A 19,135-nucleotide genomic window follows, 5' to 3' on the forward strand; every position below is an offset into this window, starting at 1 on the left:
TCATGGGCAGATTTGCATACTGATCTGCACCTTTAACCACAATTCTCTGCACTCTGCTCAGAAGGCAGCAACATCCCTGGCTTTGCTTTCAGGGGTTTCATGCTGCACATGCCTCAAAACCAGTTACCTCAAACCAATTTGTTTCTCTAGAGTAACATACAGAACTAAAAACAGTGAGTTCCACTTGAGGGCAAAATTTTCCTCTGTGGGGTTTAATGAAAGAACAGCAGCAGGAACAAGTTGTGCATACCTCCACAAAAGCTGTTTTTACCTCTTTGGCAGGATCAGAGATTTGGCTCTCTTCTGTCAGGTTTGATGCTTGAACTGGTGGTGTGCAGCCAGGAAATTTAGAATTTATTTATAAATTTAAAATAAGAAATTTATTGGCAAAGGGGGAAAGATACATCTTATAGCTTAAAAAAGAAGGTTGAATATTAAATGAGAGAATAATGAGGACTTAGTAAGTATGAGGACTCACCCTCAGTAAGGGCATCTAACAGAGAAGGGCTGTAAGTAAAACTCATCAATCTAGCATTCAAGGCATAAGAAGAAAGACCACAGTAACAGTTCTCTACTCTTTTTTTTAGGAGAGACTTATTTCTAGACACCTCAAGTTTGCCTGCATGTTAACACAGAGCTGGCTATAGCTCAAGTACACTCATCCATCAAAGGCTGAGGTAGTAAAGATGAGAGAGTGAGAGAAACAGTAAGCAATGCCTCAATATCTGTGGGATTTTTTTTTTTTTTTTGATACATAATAGTCTCCTTTATCACAGCAGTTCTTATCCTATGATTTCTGAATAGGAAAGTTGTCACTACAAAACACACCATTGCCTTTTGTCATCTTTTCATAGCATGCAACATAAATAAAGGCTAGCGTCAGCAGAAATACATATTGCATTTTATACTCCAGCACCCTAAATTCCACACCCTATGGGATAAACCATGTATTTTAAATACACTTGTTTTCGAGGAAGCTAGTGCCAGGAAACTCTGTTCCACAAATCACAGCAGAGTGACATTACTCTCCTTAGTAAGCCCGCTGGACTGTGTCCTTGGATAATTCTTGTCAGGCACAGAGTATATTTTAAGTCCTCTCATATATTAATAACAATGATTGTAATGATAAATAATACAAATTGTATCACTTCTGCAAAAAGGATCAGCTTGGCCCAACTTTTTAGCCTTACCACTACTAAATTTTACTTCTTTATTCTTTCCTTGCATAGTATAGACAAACTTATTGTAAAATATATATGAATGTAATAGTCATAATTTTCATAAATATTTTTAGCAAATAACTAGTCTCATGAAGGATGGAAATCTGATTTATTTCCACTAAAAATACTTGTAATTTTACTTGTGAAGAAACAATCCTTTTTGATATTTCCTAACTACCTTGTAATTCAATTTACTGTAATCAATTTACTATACAGCAATTGTTGAACTTGATGGGATATTAAAAATTTAACATACAAGAAAGGATTCATAGCCATCATCTTCCACAGAATGTTTTTAAATCATCTTCAGAATATTTAAAATGTTTGAATTACACAGGGTATTTCTATTATTAGTACCAGCCCGTGTATACTCACCATCAGAAAATATTACTGTAACAATATTTACTACAATTTTGCCCATTGACCATAAAATAATTTTGGTCAGTAATTACCTTTAAGATCATTGGGTCCAACGGTTAACCCAGCACTGCCAAGCCCACAATCAAACCATGTCCCCAAATGCCACACCTAGAAATCTTTGAAATACCTTCAGGGACGGTCACTCTACTGGGCAACCATTTTGGTGAAGAAATTTTTCCTAATATGCAATCTAATCATTCTCTGGCACAACCTGAGGCCGTCTTCTCTTGTCCTTGTTGCCTGGGAGGAGAGCCTGTCCAGTTCACTCTGCAGAGCCCCCCTACCCTGCAGCAGACCAACATTCCTGCCCAGCTTGGCGCTGTCTGCGAACTGACTGCAGGGGCAGCCGATCCCCCCATCATTTCCCATTTAAAGATGTATTCTGGAGCCCATGAAAAGTGAAAGGAGGTCAGTAACTGTGCTGCCTAGACTGAAGGTGTGTTATTGATTACTAACATCTGCACTGGTTGTCATCGCTGAGAATTGCTGGCCACAAAAACTTCCGTATGAAAAATACGTACAACTCTCCTTGCCTCTCTCTCTCTGCCAACAGAAAGAAGCTGAATTATGAGCGAGGGAGCACACAATATTCATGAGTGCAGAAGCAGAGATCACTGGCATCTGATGCTCTGCCTTCAGGTTTATTCTTCAGAAAATTGATAGAGGAAGATGGAAAAGAGACAGGCAAATAAAGGGAAAAGGGCAAGAAATGAACTGAAGAATAGGGGCCAATGCTGCTGACTGGATACAGCCGAGTGATAGCCCAGAGAGACAGGCACAAAAAAAGTGTCCATATACAGAGAGTGACCTTCCTTTAACATTAGAAGAATTCCTGTTTTTACAGACACAACTCTGAGTTGTTTACTCAAACAACTCAGTCAAACACTAAGAGCTTTCTACAGGTTGATGGGCTACACAGGTTTATCAGCCGCTAAGGTAAATAAAATCTAAGTACCTGTTGCTAAGAAATGCATGGTTCATTTTTTCTTTTCCCAGGAAAAAATACAAGTTTGCCTTCCCTTTATACTAATTTCACAGACTTCCTTACACATTGAATCTTACCTTTAAAAAGCCTGACATGAACCAGGTGGAACAGGTTGCATAGGCCAGGGGTCCACATTACATAATACTGAAATGACAAATGAAATCAAGCAGATCGAGAAGTACCATGGCTGGAAAAATTGAACTGTTGAAACTTTGCTAGATGTAAAACTCTCTAGACAAGACAAAGAAAACTGCCTGAAATATCTATTGCATTTTATTTGAACTCTAAAGATGGATGACAGTAAAATGTCAATGTTTCATGCTAATTCTGCTAATTCAATTTTCATCAGCTAATTCTGTTTAATGCTACTGCTGCACACAACAGCCATCCCCATGAACAGCATGTTGCACACCATGTCCTTTAGCATATGGATTAATGCAAGTTTCCAGCTGAGGAAGCCGAGCTCATTTTAAATGTAACATTGAGCAGTGCAGTTCAGGATCACTGAATAGGGATGAAAATCTGCAGAGAAATTTATTCACTGTTGACCATGTTGTACATGTTTACATGGAGAAAAAGGGTGAGCCCAGAGAGCAAGGTGCAAAGACAGGAAGGAATCCTGTACTCACCAGTCTGCAGACTTCATTCCATCTGCTGAACTTTTCTAATGAACTCAGTCACTCATCATCCTCTAATATTTCAGGCAGGAAACCAGGCACTAACCATCAGAAGAAATACATCTCTCAACCATATAATTTCCTATAGGTGAAACTTTTTGAATTAACATTTTATAAAGTGAGTGTCACAATCCTGACTTGTTACAATTCTGGAAAAAAATTCCTTCTAAGCTTCATAGATTGTTTGAGGTTCTGGTGCATGCTAACTTGTAATTTATTTTTTTCTTCCTTCTAGTTGCCAGTCCTCGGGAAGCTATCAATGTCATTTATATGTGTCTTAATGCTATGCACTACTTACAGACATTGTGATAATTTCCAGTCTGCCACACAGCTATTAGATAAAACTAGACATGTAATTAAAACCTAGGTTACTTCAATCACCCTCAGATATTTTCTTTAAATAACATTTTAATGTTTTCTTTCCATTACTGAGGAATTATATGGTTTGAGTACAATAGATACAGAAATCATTGCTAGTGCAAGTGTTTGGAAGCTGTTTGGATATAGCATCTATATAGTTAAGCAGTTTGTGGAATTCAGTAACTTCAATCACCTCACAAATGGAAGAAAGGATGACACATTAGATGAGAATACTATTCCTATCTGGAATTTGAAAGACATTAGAATGCACAATATTTTGCACTGGCCTGTGCAAAGGATTGCACCGTAACTGGAGCTTTTGAAGTGATTGGAGGCTCTATAGTAGAGCACCTAAAAATGGTAACTGGGCATTCTTCCTGAGAGATGAATGCAACAAGTGGACCACAAGAAGCAAATAGAGAAATGCCCAAGAAGAATAATTTTCCTCAAAAAGAATAATTTTGCCAATAATCTGCAGTATAGAAATGGTAGACTATGACATGAATTATGTAAGGGTACATTTTTTTAAGGTTTTTCATAAAATTGAATCTCTTCTTGGCATCTTCAAATTTCTGGACTAATCACAAGTCAGTTATGAGAAACAAGTCAAAACCAAGTTTTCCTGAGTGATGTGTGCAGGAGTTTTTACTATATAACACTTACTTAAATGTTAGAAATAGATCTTAGCATATATAGTAGATACACTGCCTAGACAGCTATTTCCTATTCATTCTTCTGCTGAATTTAATCTTATAAAATATTACTGGATTAACTAAATTTCAATTTTATTTTTGGAATCATAAAATGATATAGTTTAGAAGGATCTTTGAGGGTAATCCACTCCTACTCTCAACTCAGTACAGGAATAACTTCAAAGCTGTCTTTAAATTCTTTATGATCAGCCCCCATGTCTTCTTTCCTAAGCTATGAATCAATGAACAGCAATCAAGAAGAATTCATAAAAAGTTCAAATATGTTATTTTGCATTTGTCAGCAATGAATTTGTCCAACTGTAGAGTTATCAATTCAACAACCTCATGAGCTCTGGAGCTTATTATTATGAGTAATACCTGCTAGAGAATTAAAAATTAAAGCTACAATTCCTTAGAAAAGTTCATCAGGTGGATCAGCAACGGTATGAATCAGTTATAAAAATTATAGTTTTAATGGGATCCTCCCAACATGCAAAGGGAATCCTGGCAGTATGGATTTTAAAAAGTGGTTAGTAAAAATATTCATAGTAAATGACAGTATGACAAGTGTTGAACTAGCACAGGAAACAGACAAATGAAAAGGAATTGCAACTTCACCTGTAGTGCAGAATTCTTCCTATTAGGAACTAAGCACAGCTGAGAGAAATAGTGCTGCTAACAACCCTCAGAAAAATGCATAAAGAGAGGAAAGAATAAACATAAAATAATATGTAAATAAACATAAAAAAGGTTAAGTAAACAAATGTAAAAAAAAAAAGGGAAATAAACAAATGCAAAAAAGTGCGATTAGGATTTGGAGGCTGATTGAATGCGAGGTCTCCTAAACCAGGAAAAGGTTATTTGAGATACTGTCAGGCAAGGAAAAGAGATGTATTAGTGGGTTTTTTTCAGAGGAACACATTAAAACAATAAAAGATTCCATGAGTTTCAGGGTTGACTGCTGTGTATTAAAAAAACCCAAAAAATATAAAATCTCCCCAAAACAACACTAGATGACTATTTTTGTCAAAAGTGTTTGTACTTAATGGACACACATCAGTATAGATGTGTGAAATAAAAAACATGATGCTTCCATAAAGCTGTGTTTTAGTGCAGATACAAGCTTCATTAGGGTAGATTTTGATCTAAATGGGCAGCTCCAAGGTCATAAGGCTAAGGCTGTTTCACAGGGAAGAAAAATACCTGATGTAACAGCTGATGGGATTTTTGGGGTGGGGGTCAGAGGGATCAGAAGATAAAGTCAGATGGTATAATCTATCTTTGTTTAGCCATTAAAACTCTATCTCCTTCAGAACAAGAAAAAAATGGATATTAAAATAGCAGGAAGAAAACCAGGAAATTCCTGAAATAAAGAATTAAATTCTAAAATACCGTAACTCACAGGCTTGCAAGGGTTTCCATAGAAGTGAATGTTTGTCATTCTTTTAAAGTGCCAGTTCAAGAGAAAGCAATGAGAATAAATGCCTCATTACAGATTTGTTCAGCCTTTATTTATTGCTTGATATCTTAAACTATGAGGTTACAGATCTAAATATTACCAACAAAAAGTTCAGAGGCAAAGTCAAAGTCTTTTAAACCTAATTAATGTCACAGCTTTCAAAGCATTTGAAGATTTCTTTGCTTAGTAAGGTTGATTAGCTTGCAGCAGAAACTCCTTCCACCCACCATCTCCCAAGATACCATGAGATGTCTTTGTATTAAGAGTGCTTTGTGCTGCAGTCACTCCATTAAATGCACACTTACACAACAAATAATCCCTCTCAAAAGTTCAATAGATACTTGATGACAAGTGTGGTCTTCAATTACATCATTAACTCACAAGACACTTGTCAGTAAAAGACTAATCGAAGTTTCCTCTTCTGTGTGCATGCGAGCACACACGTGTACCCGTGTTTGTGGGTCTTTCAGAAAATCAGACATTTGGTGCTGTTTTTATTGTATGTTTAATGACAAATATTAACACAAATGAGTGTGAGCTTCTAAAGTCCTTTCTGGATGTTATTGCTACACTGCAGTAGGTCACTACTGGTATAAAAACTTGGCATACATTCCTTGGAAAATTCACAGTCAGTTATTTTTATCAACCACCATTCCAATTATTAGCCTATTGGTTATGATGTGCCCAGATGGCTTTGAGGAAATTCAGTTATTTCGGGTAAACAGCTTCATGGGCTTCCACCCAAACTGCAGAATGTTCTTCAGTACATTTGAGGGGAAAATAGTGGTAATTCCTAATGAGAGCATGCCTCTAATATTTGAACTAGGTAGTAAAAAAATCAATAAAAATAAAACACATTAAGAAAAATAAATTTAAAATATTAATGAAATTAAGGGGGCTCAAGGTGTTAGAGAATGAAGTTTATGAATCAAGCCATACTTACAAGAAGCTTTTTCCTGATGACTTCTAGCTTTCCTGTAGCTGCTGCTAATTCAGTGTTAGCCTGAGCCAGTGCACAACATTTTGGTTCTCTCTCACAATACACCTTGAACAAGACATACCACAATGATACATTAGAGAGGAAATTGGTCTCACTTTATTACAGAAATTACAAATTACTCCTGATGAAAGACTTTAAGATAATCCCAGTAGTCTTTCATCTTTGCTTTAGACCCATTTTTCTACATAACAGTGAGTCAGGCAAAGATTTCTTTCATTACTGACTACAGCAGATTTTATGATAATCTATAGAAGGACATTTTAAGCAGAACTGAATGCAACCTTAGTGCGTCTACTCTTCAAATAGAATTAATTTATAAGTATAACTTTCATGATTTTAGAATACAGGTGGAAATCAGACAGGCATTACACTTGAGTAGATTTCATCTACAATTGATAAGTTTTTACTGTTCAGTAATTAAATGAGCATTCTAGGATGAATGGAGAAATTCTGCTGCCAGGTGCTCCAGGGAATCACAAGCGATAAGCCCTGTCTCATACTCCAGACAGCCAGACCAAGGATGGATGTTTCAAGTGGACCATGTACATCTGGAGAATATTTCCCAACTGTTGCATCTGTAACACAACTGCAACGACAGTTGAAAAGTCGTGGACAGCTCCATCTTTTTTACCACTTCCTACTAGAAGGAAATACATGCATACATACTGCCAAGTACTGAGCACTTCCCACTTGATCTCTGGTGATTGAGAATTTCCTCACGCTCCCCAGAACACCAAGCTGAGTCTAATAAAAAAAACAAAAAAAATCATAACCAAAATTCCCCCATCAGGGCTAATTCAAGAGCTGATATATACATCCTCACTGATTTTTACCATAGTGATGGCCCAGGAACAGAGACCAGCTGCTGCAAAGGATTCTGTATGAACATAATTTGGGTTGAAGTCTGGATCCTTCAAGTAATGTTCCTTGGCGACCTTCAGAAAATGCTGAGAGATATGCTCCTTATCATAGCTGATTAAATCTTGCAAAGAGTCATCAACCTGTGAGAAGTTCCAGTGTATGTAACGTTCAATTTTTTTCAGAAGCAGAAGCTAAATCCTACTTTCATCTCAAAGGTAAAACTGGAATCCTGCACTAGCTTATTGATTTAGAAATGTTATTCTGTACAAGGCAAAAATATTTTCCCCAAAATACAGAAGTATTCACTGTCACAAATACAATCTGTGATTTATGTCTTGCTTGGGAAATTAGGGGAAAATTGGATAAATATAATGAAATGTTCTCCCTTTCATTTTCTCCTGGTTCTGCATTCAATAAATCCCAGTGGTGCTCAGGCTGTCACCAAAAGTACACAGAAAAGAGCGATGCAGGGTCAAATCTTCTCCCCCTAAATTCAAGCTGCAAGAAAATGAAGATGTGATTTATTTTCTTTTTCTCTGACTCTCTTTTTTAACTGTTATTTTCTTCTTTCATCTCAGATATTATCTGATGTCCATTAGATATTTACCTTTCCTATAAAGAGTTTTGTGGCTTTCCAGCTTCTGTCCTTGGGCCCGTTCCTTTAATGTGACAGGATGTTGGCTTTGGCTGGGGTAGAGTTAATTTTCTTCAGAGTGGCTGGTATGGGGCTGTGTTTTGGACTTGTGCTAAACTCGGGGTTGATAATACAGAGATGTTCTTGTTACTTTTGAGCAGGGCTTACACAGAGCCAAGGCCTTTTCTGCCTTTTGTACTGCCATGCTGGTGTGGGGTCTGGGGATGCATGAGAGGCTGGGAGGAGACACAGCCAGAAGAAATTAATATCTTAATCAGTGACACAGACAGTGAGATCAAGTTCACCCTCAGTAAATTTGCAGATGATACCAAAGTGAGTGGTGTGATTGCCATGCCTGAGGGATGAGGAGTTACTGAACACAGAGGGGAACTCAGCAACCATTGCCATTGCAGTAGTAAGCTACAAGCCCTTCATGATCTAGGTTCAGATGCAAAAGCTGGAGCTAAACAAGAGAGTGAAGACTTTTTGCTAAGATTTTGAGACCCTTGAACTTTTTTCCCCTCACTGCCCCTTCTTCCCCTTCAAAGGGTTTTCTTTTAGATAATCAGAGGGTATACCAAAAAGGCAATGACTGGGTCAGTGGTTCACTGGAGCTTTCCCTAAACAGCAAAATATTCACTCCAGTCTTGAGGTATAGGAAAACATATAGGAAAACAAATAAAAATTTGTCAAACCAGCCTCCATCTTTTGCCAAAATTGCCTTCTTTTTATTCATCAGGTCTGAAACCATAGGTCAGAACAAGGGAGGGAATGGGAGAAATGGAAATACGCTATATGGAAACACTATACTTAATTTCAAGTTTGGAAGTTGAATAATCATCAGTTCAAGCAGCTTTGTCAAGACACTTATTTTGGCTTAACAGTGGCTTAGATCAGTGAGTTTACATCAGTTAGCATCAGTCCTACATGAAATCTGAGTACCTCCACAACCTTCTGCAACAATTTAATTATCTGTTTAAAAGCGGATTATGATTTCATCGTTGCAAATTTATGTGGGAGAGTAAACCTGGGGGGCATTCTGTATCACCAGCGATTGTGTAATTGGAAGATTACCATACACACTTTTAAAGATACATTGCCTGAGGTTGAAGTCAGTTATTCTTGGTTCATCCTTATCCATGTACCTCACGCTCATCTCACAAATTCATTTCCTGTCAGGTCTTGCTTAAACCTACTTTAATTACAGAGAAAGAAGATATTACAGTGATCAAGATGTTAATACTTGGATCAAGCACTCTGCATTGGCAGTAACAAGCCTCTGTAAAAATTTAATACCCTTACAAAACCTGTTTCTACAATTGTTGGGGACATTTTCCATGTACACATTTATTAGACAGGACACACACAGCTACTGTCTGTGGCAATAACAAATATTAAAAATCAATATGCACTACATTATAAATGACAAGTCACTAATCAAATATCTCCCTCATCTCCTGTGATGGAGGTTTTATGATATGTTCCTAATTCTCAGCTGGTGTCACTGTCACACACATATACCTACACCAAGACCTGCACATTTTCTGTCTTTAAAGGGGTAGGTCCTCTTTTAAAAGGCAATGGCATATGCACTTTCACGTGTAAGCTGCTCTGGCTGACAACATTCAGAGCACAATAATGGCCAACAAAATGACAGCAGCATTACTGTCCACGATTTTAAAACCTTACCAGTGTCATTTTCATGGTAAAACTCTTGTTCATTACTATACAGGTGCGCAGCCCTGCCACAGTTATGTGAAAACAGACTGAACTCTTCCTAATAAGTCGGATCTAAAGTGATTTCGATTCTTCACCTATTCTTTCTTAAGTAATATTTCACTCCAAGTAATATTTCACTCCAAGTCAATACCTCCAAAGTATTTACTTGCTTAAGGTTGTAAAACCCAAAAAGCTCTTGTAAACTCCAATTCAAAATCTATAGAACAGGAAAGCAAAAATAATTTTTTAAAGGGTGACATATTTTAATCAATTAGGAAGAGTCTTCACAAATTACTTAGCTAAAGATGTATTCTCATTTGCTGGGCTTCTTTTGGTAACAAAAAATGAGAGAAGATTAGTGTTTAGAAACTATCATTAACCTTATGAAACAGTTTTAATTAATGTAGCACAAAATGACGCTTTCATTTCCAATGAAAACATTTCAGAAGTGCAATAAAGCAATGAACAGTGGAGTACAGTAATCATTAGTGTCAGGTGCTGAACTTCATCCCTGAAACAAAGTGGCCCAAAGATGTGATTATCTCACAATAATCACTCTATGTGTTTCACCTAGCTGCTTAATGAAGTAATTAAAATTGTGTTAAGGGTGTATTTTGAACATCCAAATTTATCAGAAGCATATGGAACCAATAAAGGAAAAGAATCACATGAAAAGTGTTTGGTAGGATGCTGAGCTATTGGATCCCATTTGTACAAGTTTATTTAATTGCATGATTTGGACTTGAAACTTCATGGCCATTTTCAAGTCTTAGGTGAGATATGGATCAGCAAAAGGCTGAAGTCTGTAGTTAGCATAATCCAGAGAAATATAAAGGTCCTGATCATGTCTTCATTTATCTCAGTATCAAAAATTACTTTTCTCTCAGTAAAATTAGGATTAGACACAAGGCTTTTAGAAAGGTATTAAATATCATCTGGTGGTAAGTATTTAAGAAACAAAATAGAAGAAAATGTGAGGCTATTTTGAATGTTTAGACAGGACAGTCTGACCCTGCTGGTCAATATCTGGAAACTACAAAATCCTTGGAAACTTGAAGTTTCCATATGTCAAAATCAGGCTATCAACAACTACTACAAGTCAACTAAGAACTCCTTTCTCCACTACTGGTCAATGACACAATGTACATGAGATTTTGCAGCAAAATGTCATACTTGAATGAGGCTTCCAGACTCTAAAGGCAGAGGAACTCACTTTACAGCACTCCATACTACTGGGGCTTTGTTTCAAAAGCCATGCTTGCAACTGTAGATGGAAATTTTAGACTCCTGATGAAATTATGCATTTCTATTCATTCTGTGGTGAACAGTAAAGCATGTGAGCCTTTGAGTTTCCAACACAGATGTTGATAACTCACGCTAATAGGCTGAGCTGAAAGCAAAAAGGAGAGTCAACACTGAAGACATATATTGTCAGGAATGCTATTATAGTCTTAAGATTCAAGGTTTGTACCTTGTAAAATGGTGGAATGAACTGTATCAATTGAGTTGTTCAATTTACCTAGAGCCTCAAAGACTTTAGAAATCTGAAGTGCTAAGACATGACTCTTTGACCTTTACTTATTACAAATAGGTCTGATTCTCAAGATCCACATCCACTAAATGCTTGAATGAGTTCAGTATTTATTGTTCTTTCATCTCATTAAAACAGCTAAAAGGTTAGGAAAAGGCATAATGTAAAGAAAGGTCAAGTGGTCATCATGGTGTGAAATGCTGTTACACGTGTAAGTATAATAATTCTTTAGACTTTATGCTCCCTAGAGAGGAAGTTGTTCAAAACTGTTCTCCGAAAAAGGTTTATTTTGTGTTAAATATAGCTCAACATCAGTAAATAGGAGAATTAGACCGACCTTTAGCTCCTCTGCCTCTGCAATGGCCTTTTCTTGGCTTAGTTTCTCAGTTTGAAACCCCATCTTAGCAATCAAAGCTTCAGTATCTTGATTTTTTCAGTTGCAGTTCTGCCTCTTGAGTAGCAAGTTTTGATTTTAGATCTTCTACCTACAGGGCAAAAGGTAATGCATTGTTCAGAACATTAGGCATGGTTCTGAGATCCAAAAGCTGAACTGAAAACAAAATTCATGTTTCGTGGGTCTCCAACAAGCAGCACTGTCTTTTCATTTTTTTAATCTTTTTTTTCCATTTGTACCTGACAGAATTTTGTGGACGTAAATAATTTTTACATCCCACAGACCCTGTGGCTCTCCTGAGCAGCTCAGATGTCTGTCCTGCTGCTGAGGCTGGGGCTGCACTCAGGTGTCTCAGCGGTGCAAAAGAGGTGCAGCTGCTGCACGCGGCAAAGGCGCCAATGCAAAGGCAGAGGGATGCCACGGAAAATGCTTTGTATTCCCTCTGAGCAGATAACTCCAGCAGAGCTTTGCTGAAAGGCTGAGGCACGCTCAGAGACTGCTGAACAAAAACTACCTGTTGTTGTGCTGAAATAGCAATTCATTGCCTGCCAGCTGAGAAACTCATATAAAGATATCCAGCAACAATATCACATATAAAGAAATTTTTTCAAATAACTGTGAGTTTGGCATGGTTTGAGGTTTTTTTGCTAACCTACCAATCATTTTGTCTGGGAGATAATCAAGATATATTTTAACCAGAGGGATCTTGGTAATCTGATCTGGATAGGGTTGATAAAATAAAGTGGAAGACAAATATTAGCGAGTTTAAACTTTAATCACACAGAAGGGGTTGAGGACTCTCCTGATTTGGTGGGCTCCTGAAGTCTTACAAAACAAACTGAATTTATCTTTTCAAAATTTGATCATTTTATTTGACAAAGTTGTAGTACTGAGTTTTAACAGATGACTGTAGAGATCCGAAATCTCTCCACTCATTTATTTTTCCATTTGTTTGAGGTGACTTTATGTCTTTTTCTTTAAGAAAAATACTAAACAGTGCTTCATTTGATGTTCTTCTGTAAAGCTCCAGAGTGCAGGGCAAAAATGGCTCAGTATTCAAGTGCCTGGCTAGACAGTGCCTGGAGCTCTGGGTCTGTCAGCCAGCACAGCATGCAGCACATGAAATTGTCCAATTACCATTTGGTCCTCATCAAATTAGAAATCAGAGAAAAAAGAGCATGTTAATAATTTACTACCAGGGGCTACTTTATTAAAAACAGACTTTAAAAACTCAGCCACTCTTTTCTGTTGACCATTTTTCAGAAGGCCTTCAGCTGACAAAGTGGGAATAAGCCAGCCAGCTCCCATTATTAACCTCATGCAGCAGCATCAAGATGCAATGTTATGCAAAGCCTGCAGCTGAGCATTTCATTTGCAAAAAAGCACACAGAATTTTAGTTTTTAATAAAGAAATCGCTGCATTATGGTTTGTCTTCAGAATTTGCAAAGGGGATTAGGGAACACGTGTATGGGTGGGATGGGGTAAAGGTTTCTAAGCAGTGTTTCCCCTCCTTTCTGTCTTTGTGGGTTGGTCAACCACCAAGGGACTGCAAGCAGAAGCACTGACTGGGGCTAAGTGGCACTGGCCTCACAAGCAGGTGACAGCACCTCATGGAAAGGCTTCACACATGTTCCCCCTGCTTTCATTACCCCTCAAAATTCATACATATGGAGCTGCCTCTTCTCTTTCCCTGGGTTTAGCTTTTACTGAGACACTCGCTTCCCTCCCATCATTTTACAGTAGCTCCACTACACTCCCCCTCCCTCCAGACTCTGTCCTCACTTAAATGGATTGTCTCCTCTTTCCAAAGGCAGCTAAAGAGCTTCTATTAACAAAAAAAAAAAACAAAAAAACCAAAAAACAACAAACTAAAAAAAAACCACCACCAACAAAAACCCCAAAAAACCAAACCACCTCAGTTTCAAAAATCAGGTAGTGTCAATGAAACACAAAAATGCCACTCCACAACTAATCAGTCTAATGAAAAGATGATGATGATTTTCAATAAAACAAAGATTATTTATAAAGAATTAAAGAAAAGTTTGTGAGTTTCACAGTTTACCTGGAAAGCTGCCCCCTGGCTGCCCCCTTTCGGAAGAAAGCTTCTGCATGCCATTTACCAAGTGTTCCATGTGTTATGGTAGCCTCTTGTTGTGGTTTTTTTTGTGGTTTTTTTTGTTTGTTTGTTTGGTTTGGTTTTTTGTTGTTGTTGTTTGTTTTGGTTTTTTGTTTGTTTTGTTTTGTTTTTTTGTCTAGGAGGACATTATAAAGCCTGATTTGCTCCAGAAAACTATTTGGAGTGGTGCAATTGTACTGCTTATTGTACTTGGCACTCAGGACATTCACACTGGTGTGGGCAGAAACCATAAAATCCCCATAAACCATGCAGTTCTGGATGAGTGGCTGTACATACCCAAGGAAAAAGAACAAATGGAAACACAGGAACAAAGAAATGCTTCCAAAATTAAGTATATCTATATAAATTAAGTATGTCCATGTACGTTTCTAAGGATGGCTTATTCACAAAACTCTCCTTCAATCTATCCTAAATATAATGCGGTCATCATGTAAAAAACACTAAAGCAAAATGAGCCTTCCCCAGCTGTTTTGCATATAAATTAATTAATTTTGCACTGGCATTCATCAAGTCATCGCCACAGCAGCTCAGTGATCCAACATACTTTATTATTTTTAATAAGCATTCCTAAAAACTAGGAGCAGAGATTAAACCAGCTCACTATACTGCTACATGCAGGATTAATATACTATGGATTTTCTACTTCACCTCTGGAACTCCTGTCAAAGAGAAATCTTCTGTAGGTTAAAGAAACACAGTAGAGTGGTTGCTCTAATCACACTGGTCCTCACACACTTCATATATCATCAAATTCCTGTTTGGAGTGAAGTGCATCTTTGCCATCAACTTCAGTTTGAACAGAACTGGACACCACAATTTGTATTTCCAAAGTTGTACCACCCCTGCTTACCTGTGCTTCTGAAAGATAGACTAACAAACTGTAACAAGGGCAGGATTTAGACCACTGTGGAGTTCTCCCCCTAAGGCTGAGCCTCTAGATACCATAAAATGTCAGAAAATCAGCAACTTTCTGTGCTAAAATTACCCTCTATCAGCTTCAAGGAGTATTAAGCAGAAAAGTAGCTATGACTTCCTAGAGCTCAGGTTCCTGGAGTTCCAGCTGTGACAGTGGAGGCTCTTCCCTGTGTGCCAGCCACGCATCAAACCACCAACTATAACTCCAGATGCAAGCAAATCTCAGCACAGTGCAGAAGGGACCCCAGAGCACTGCTGTGGCCCTGGAGTGGGTCCCACACAGCACCACATGGGCTTTCCCTCTCATCACAGAGACCAAAATGCAGCTGGAGGCCAGAAATTTCTCTTTGCGTACTACGTAAAAATCAAAACAGGCCAGGCACATTTAAAACAGCACCAGATGGTCATTAAGTCATGTGTTTCTGAGAAAAATGAAGAGATAAAATGCCTGTCTTTATTCACCTCTGACAGCAAGAAAAGGGGTTCAGGATCAAAGGTCCATTTTCTAAATTTGTCGAAAACTGAACTAGCAACTACAAGATATCACTCCAGTCCTTTGAACTAGAGTATGCTTTCCCAGGCTAAACAAGAGATAGAAAATCTCCAGAAATAATTTTTGTTCATTTCAAAGGACCCTATCCACATACACTAACAGAATAAAATCATATACATGTCTAAGCAAGAGTACTGTATGCAAAATTAAAAGGGAAATATTAAGAAAACCCATTTAACTCCATCACTGTAACTAACTTTCATTTTGTCCTCTATGACTTCTAGCACACTTAAACTTTATCATTTGTGGAGTCACATCTCCCTCATTTTAATGATTATTTATTGCATTCTCTACAAGACGAACCCAGTTCAATTAATCAAGGGAAGCCTAAAAATCAATTAATATGAATTAAATGAGCTACACCAACTCTTAGGAAAGTCACACATAATTTACCAAAGCATTGTCAATAATGCTTAGGGAACTTTGGGAAAATTGCTCATGAGTGGCTGTTGATGCAGTCAAATGTTTTAAGCCTACATCATTAATATTACAATCAGGTTGTTGCAGAAAGGCTTGCCATTTTTCTCAGTAAGAAAACTCATTATTTCCTTGTGCCTTTTCTGAGCTAGTTTAGAAGAATACTTATTTCACCTATGATCAGAAAAACAGAAATTAAAGCAAGAACTAAATAAAGAATGATTTGCATTTAGGGAAAGCGGAGGCAAATTGCTTTGCAAACAGGAAAAACCAGAACATCATTAGTGGAAGCAAAGTAGCACAAATTCATCTTTTGAAAAATCACTTGTAAAAGGAAGGCTAGTCAGCAGGAATAGACATTTCATGCAGATTTGAGCAGCATTTAGCTTCCAACTGAAATGCATTTCAGCCCTTTTCTCCTTTTTTCATTGTTTGCGACACATACGCACCCTGCAGTAGAGCTCTTCCCAGTGAAAGACAGCCTCCTCACACATGATCCTTATGAGAGGTCTCTACTCAGCAGCCCTGAAAAGCCCTCTAACAACAGTTTCATTTGTAAATCAGCGAGGGACGGAGTGGGTTCCGGTAGAGCTGGAAGTGGCCCGAGACAACTTGTCTCAATGGGGCAAAATAACTATTGTTATCGAGCTTAACAAAATGGCACAGCATGGGAGACACGCCGAGCCAGAGAGCAGCTGGCTGTAATTCACACTGGTTTTCAGAAAACACTAATCGTTCCCGAACAGACCTCTTTGAGGATTGGTCTTCCCTGCATTTTCAATTTGTCACTTTCACTTATGATAAGGTCAGCGGTGACAGCACTTCCTGACATTAACAGCTGTGGCTTTTAAAAGGGTCATTGTGGAACTACTAATTGCAGTAATTTCATTAGCATAAATTATTTATTCTGCCATTCATTTATCTCCAGGATTTTTTTTTAATACTACATTGTACTTTTCAATATATGCCCATTCAGGGTTGTAGGCAAAGGAAATTATTATTGCTAATTTAGCCTTCTTTGCAGGGGAAAAAAAAAGCAGCAAACAAAAAAGAGTTGATACAGTAACAAAATCTGATTTAACAGCAGTTCACTAGAAAACATAAAGTAGCTTGAAGCCAAAAATGAAGATTAGGCTGGTACAAATCAAAACCATTCATTAGTGCTAAAGACAACTGAGCATTAAACCTATATACATTTTGAAAGAAAATATGAGGGTGAAGTAAGTTCAGTCTATACAATCTCTCTACTCTAGGCCTTAGCTGATTGACTTTCAACATAAAAAAAGAGGCAAGTTATGGGTAGTTTGTACAGGGATTTTGCCTGCATCCTCCATCTTTTCTCAAGAAGCAAAATAGTCATTACTATCAAATATATAAATCTAATATCTTTACAGTTAGGTTGAGCTAGCTGAAACAAAGAACAAAAAAGACCAATATCACTGAAAATTGACACATGTTGCAGGCAATTATCAAAACTGAGGGAAAAAAAAAGCCAGTGCGTGCTAGAAGGAAAAGGTAACTGGGAAGCATGAGTGGGTGGACAGGGGGTAGTTTTAGAGGCAAGTAGAGAAAGCAAAATATTACTCCAGGTGGCCTCTGTCACACTGAACATTATAAAATATCTTGGAGTATGATGAACCAAGAGCATAATTAATTTATCCTTGGTATGCTTAACAGTGGGTGCTGTTTGGTGCTAAGCAGCAGAAAAGCAGCATAAAAGACAGCAACAATAAAATACTCAAAGATCATAGAGATGTACATGGTTGTTATTTTCAAAGAGGCGAAGTAAGAATCCTGATCCTTTTATTCTGCACTGAGTGATATGTGACACCAGATGAAAGTAAGAAAGGGAGGGTGCCTGTCATGCTGAATTTGGACACAGATTATTTTAAAATACTGTCGACCATATCTTATATCAAATGAGGAATAAAAGCACCTTTGTAAGTTCGTGAAGCTCAGTGCATGGATTTTAGAGCTGCTACACCCTGTTCTTTTCTTGTGCTCTTTTAAAATGAAGCTTAGCAATTTCAGTACTGAAACAGAAGAGGGCTCTTTTCCTCTCCTCTCCCCCAAGAAATCAAAGACATCAGAATTTATTAGATTTCTGATACTTCCCATTTCCCTTCAAATACCTCTGAACTCACTGTTTCTTGTCCTTAACCCACACATTTGGCCCACATCCTCCCAGGATGAGGGTCTTGCAATACCTGCTTCCAACAGACACCACGATCGGGGGGATCATTGTTCTTTGTGTTCAGACACTTTCACACAGGCTAAAAAGGATGTTCACAGCAGCACCCTTCCTAGAACATACTGTGCAGCTCACCATCTCCCTGCTGAGCTCAACCTGACCCACCTCTTTCCCTGGATAAACTGCATCTTCCAGAAGGGCAATTGTTTTTTGAAAACAAAGAGATAGAGGGGAAAAAACCTCCAAGCTAAACCTCCCAAAACTACCTTTTCAGTTCCCATAATCACTGGGAGCTTTTTATGGTTTTCCTTCACCATTTAAACTGAGAAATTTTCCATTTTTTATTAAAGCAATATAAATATGATGCCATATTTGTATTGAACTTTTAAGAGAAAAAATCCCATTAGCTTAATTTTAAGCTACCCTAACTAAAATTAATCTGTAATTTTGTTATATAGCACTAAACAAAAAATCCTTTATCAACCACTATTGCTCAATTTTTTTTGAAAGTGTGAAAAAGACAATTAGGAGCTAAGTGTCAATTATGCCAAAATAATCACTCAGTAGCATACCTCACACTGCTGATCAATGATAAGGCACAGCATGAGCCAGACTCAGGTGAGCACTAGCTAACAAGATTTCTGTGCCAAGAACAAATGAAGGACTTTCTTGAAGTATCTAAAACGGAGCAAGCAAAATGACACATTAACACACCAGCACTAGAGAGAAGGAGAGGACACCACCTCCTATAAATCTTCGATGGAGAGGGGACGGCAGACTCTAAGATTCCCTCTTCTTCAGGGTGATCCTTTTCCACCCAGCCTCTCTCGTTCTTTTGATACCTTAATACATCTCTGCAATTGTCCTGTTGCCCCTCCCATTACTAACTTGGGCATCCTCCCTTGACTTGCCTCTTGCTCCTCCTTTGCTTTGCACCTCTCCTACCATTCTGCTTCGGTTTTGCTTTTT

At 37.8% G+C, this 19,135-nt stretch overlaps 1 protein-coding gene across 1 annotated transcript in view; it reads right to left on the reverse strand.

Annotated features, from left to right (window-relative positions):
* DNAH11 (dynein axonemal heavy chain 11) overlaps positions 1 to 19,135 on the reverse strand; it is a 75,415-nt gene that overhangs the window by 19,088 nt on the left and 37,192 nt on the right. Inside the window, 4 exon segments of the mRNA XM_041418255.1 lie at positions 2,703 to 2,769; positions 6,757 to 6,858; positions 7,629 to 7,814; positions 8,282 to 8,333. Of these exon segments, the coding sequence (XP_041274189.1) occupies positions 2,703 to 2,769; positions 6,757 to 6,858; positions 7,629 to 7,814; positions 8,282 to 8,333 (407 nt within the window).

The sequence above is a fragment of the Onychostruthus taczanowskii genome, unplaced genomic scaffold (genome assembly GCF_017590055.1).
Source record: "Onychostruthus taczanowskii isolate IOZ18803 unplaced genomic scaffold, ASM1759005v1 scaffold59, whole genome shotgun sequence".
NCBI lineage: Eukaryota > Metazoa > Chordata > Aves > Passeriformes > Passeridae > Onychostruthus > Onychostruthus taczanowskii.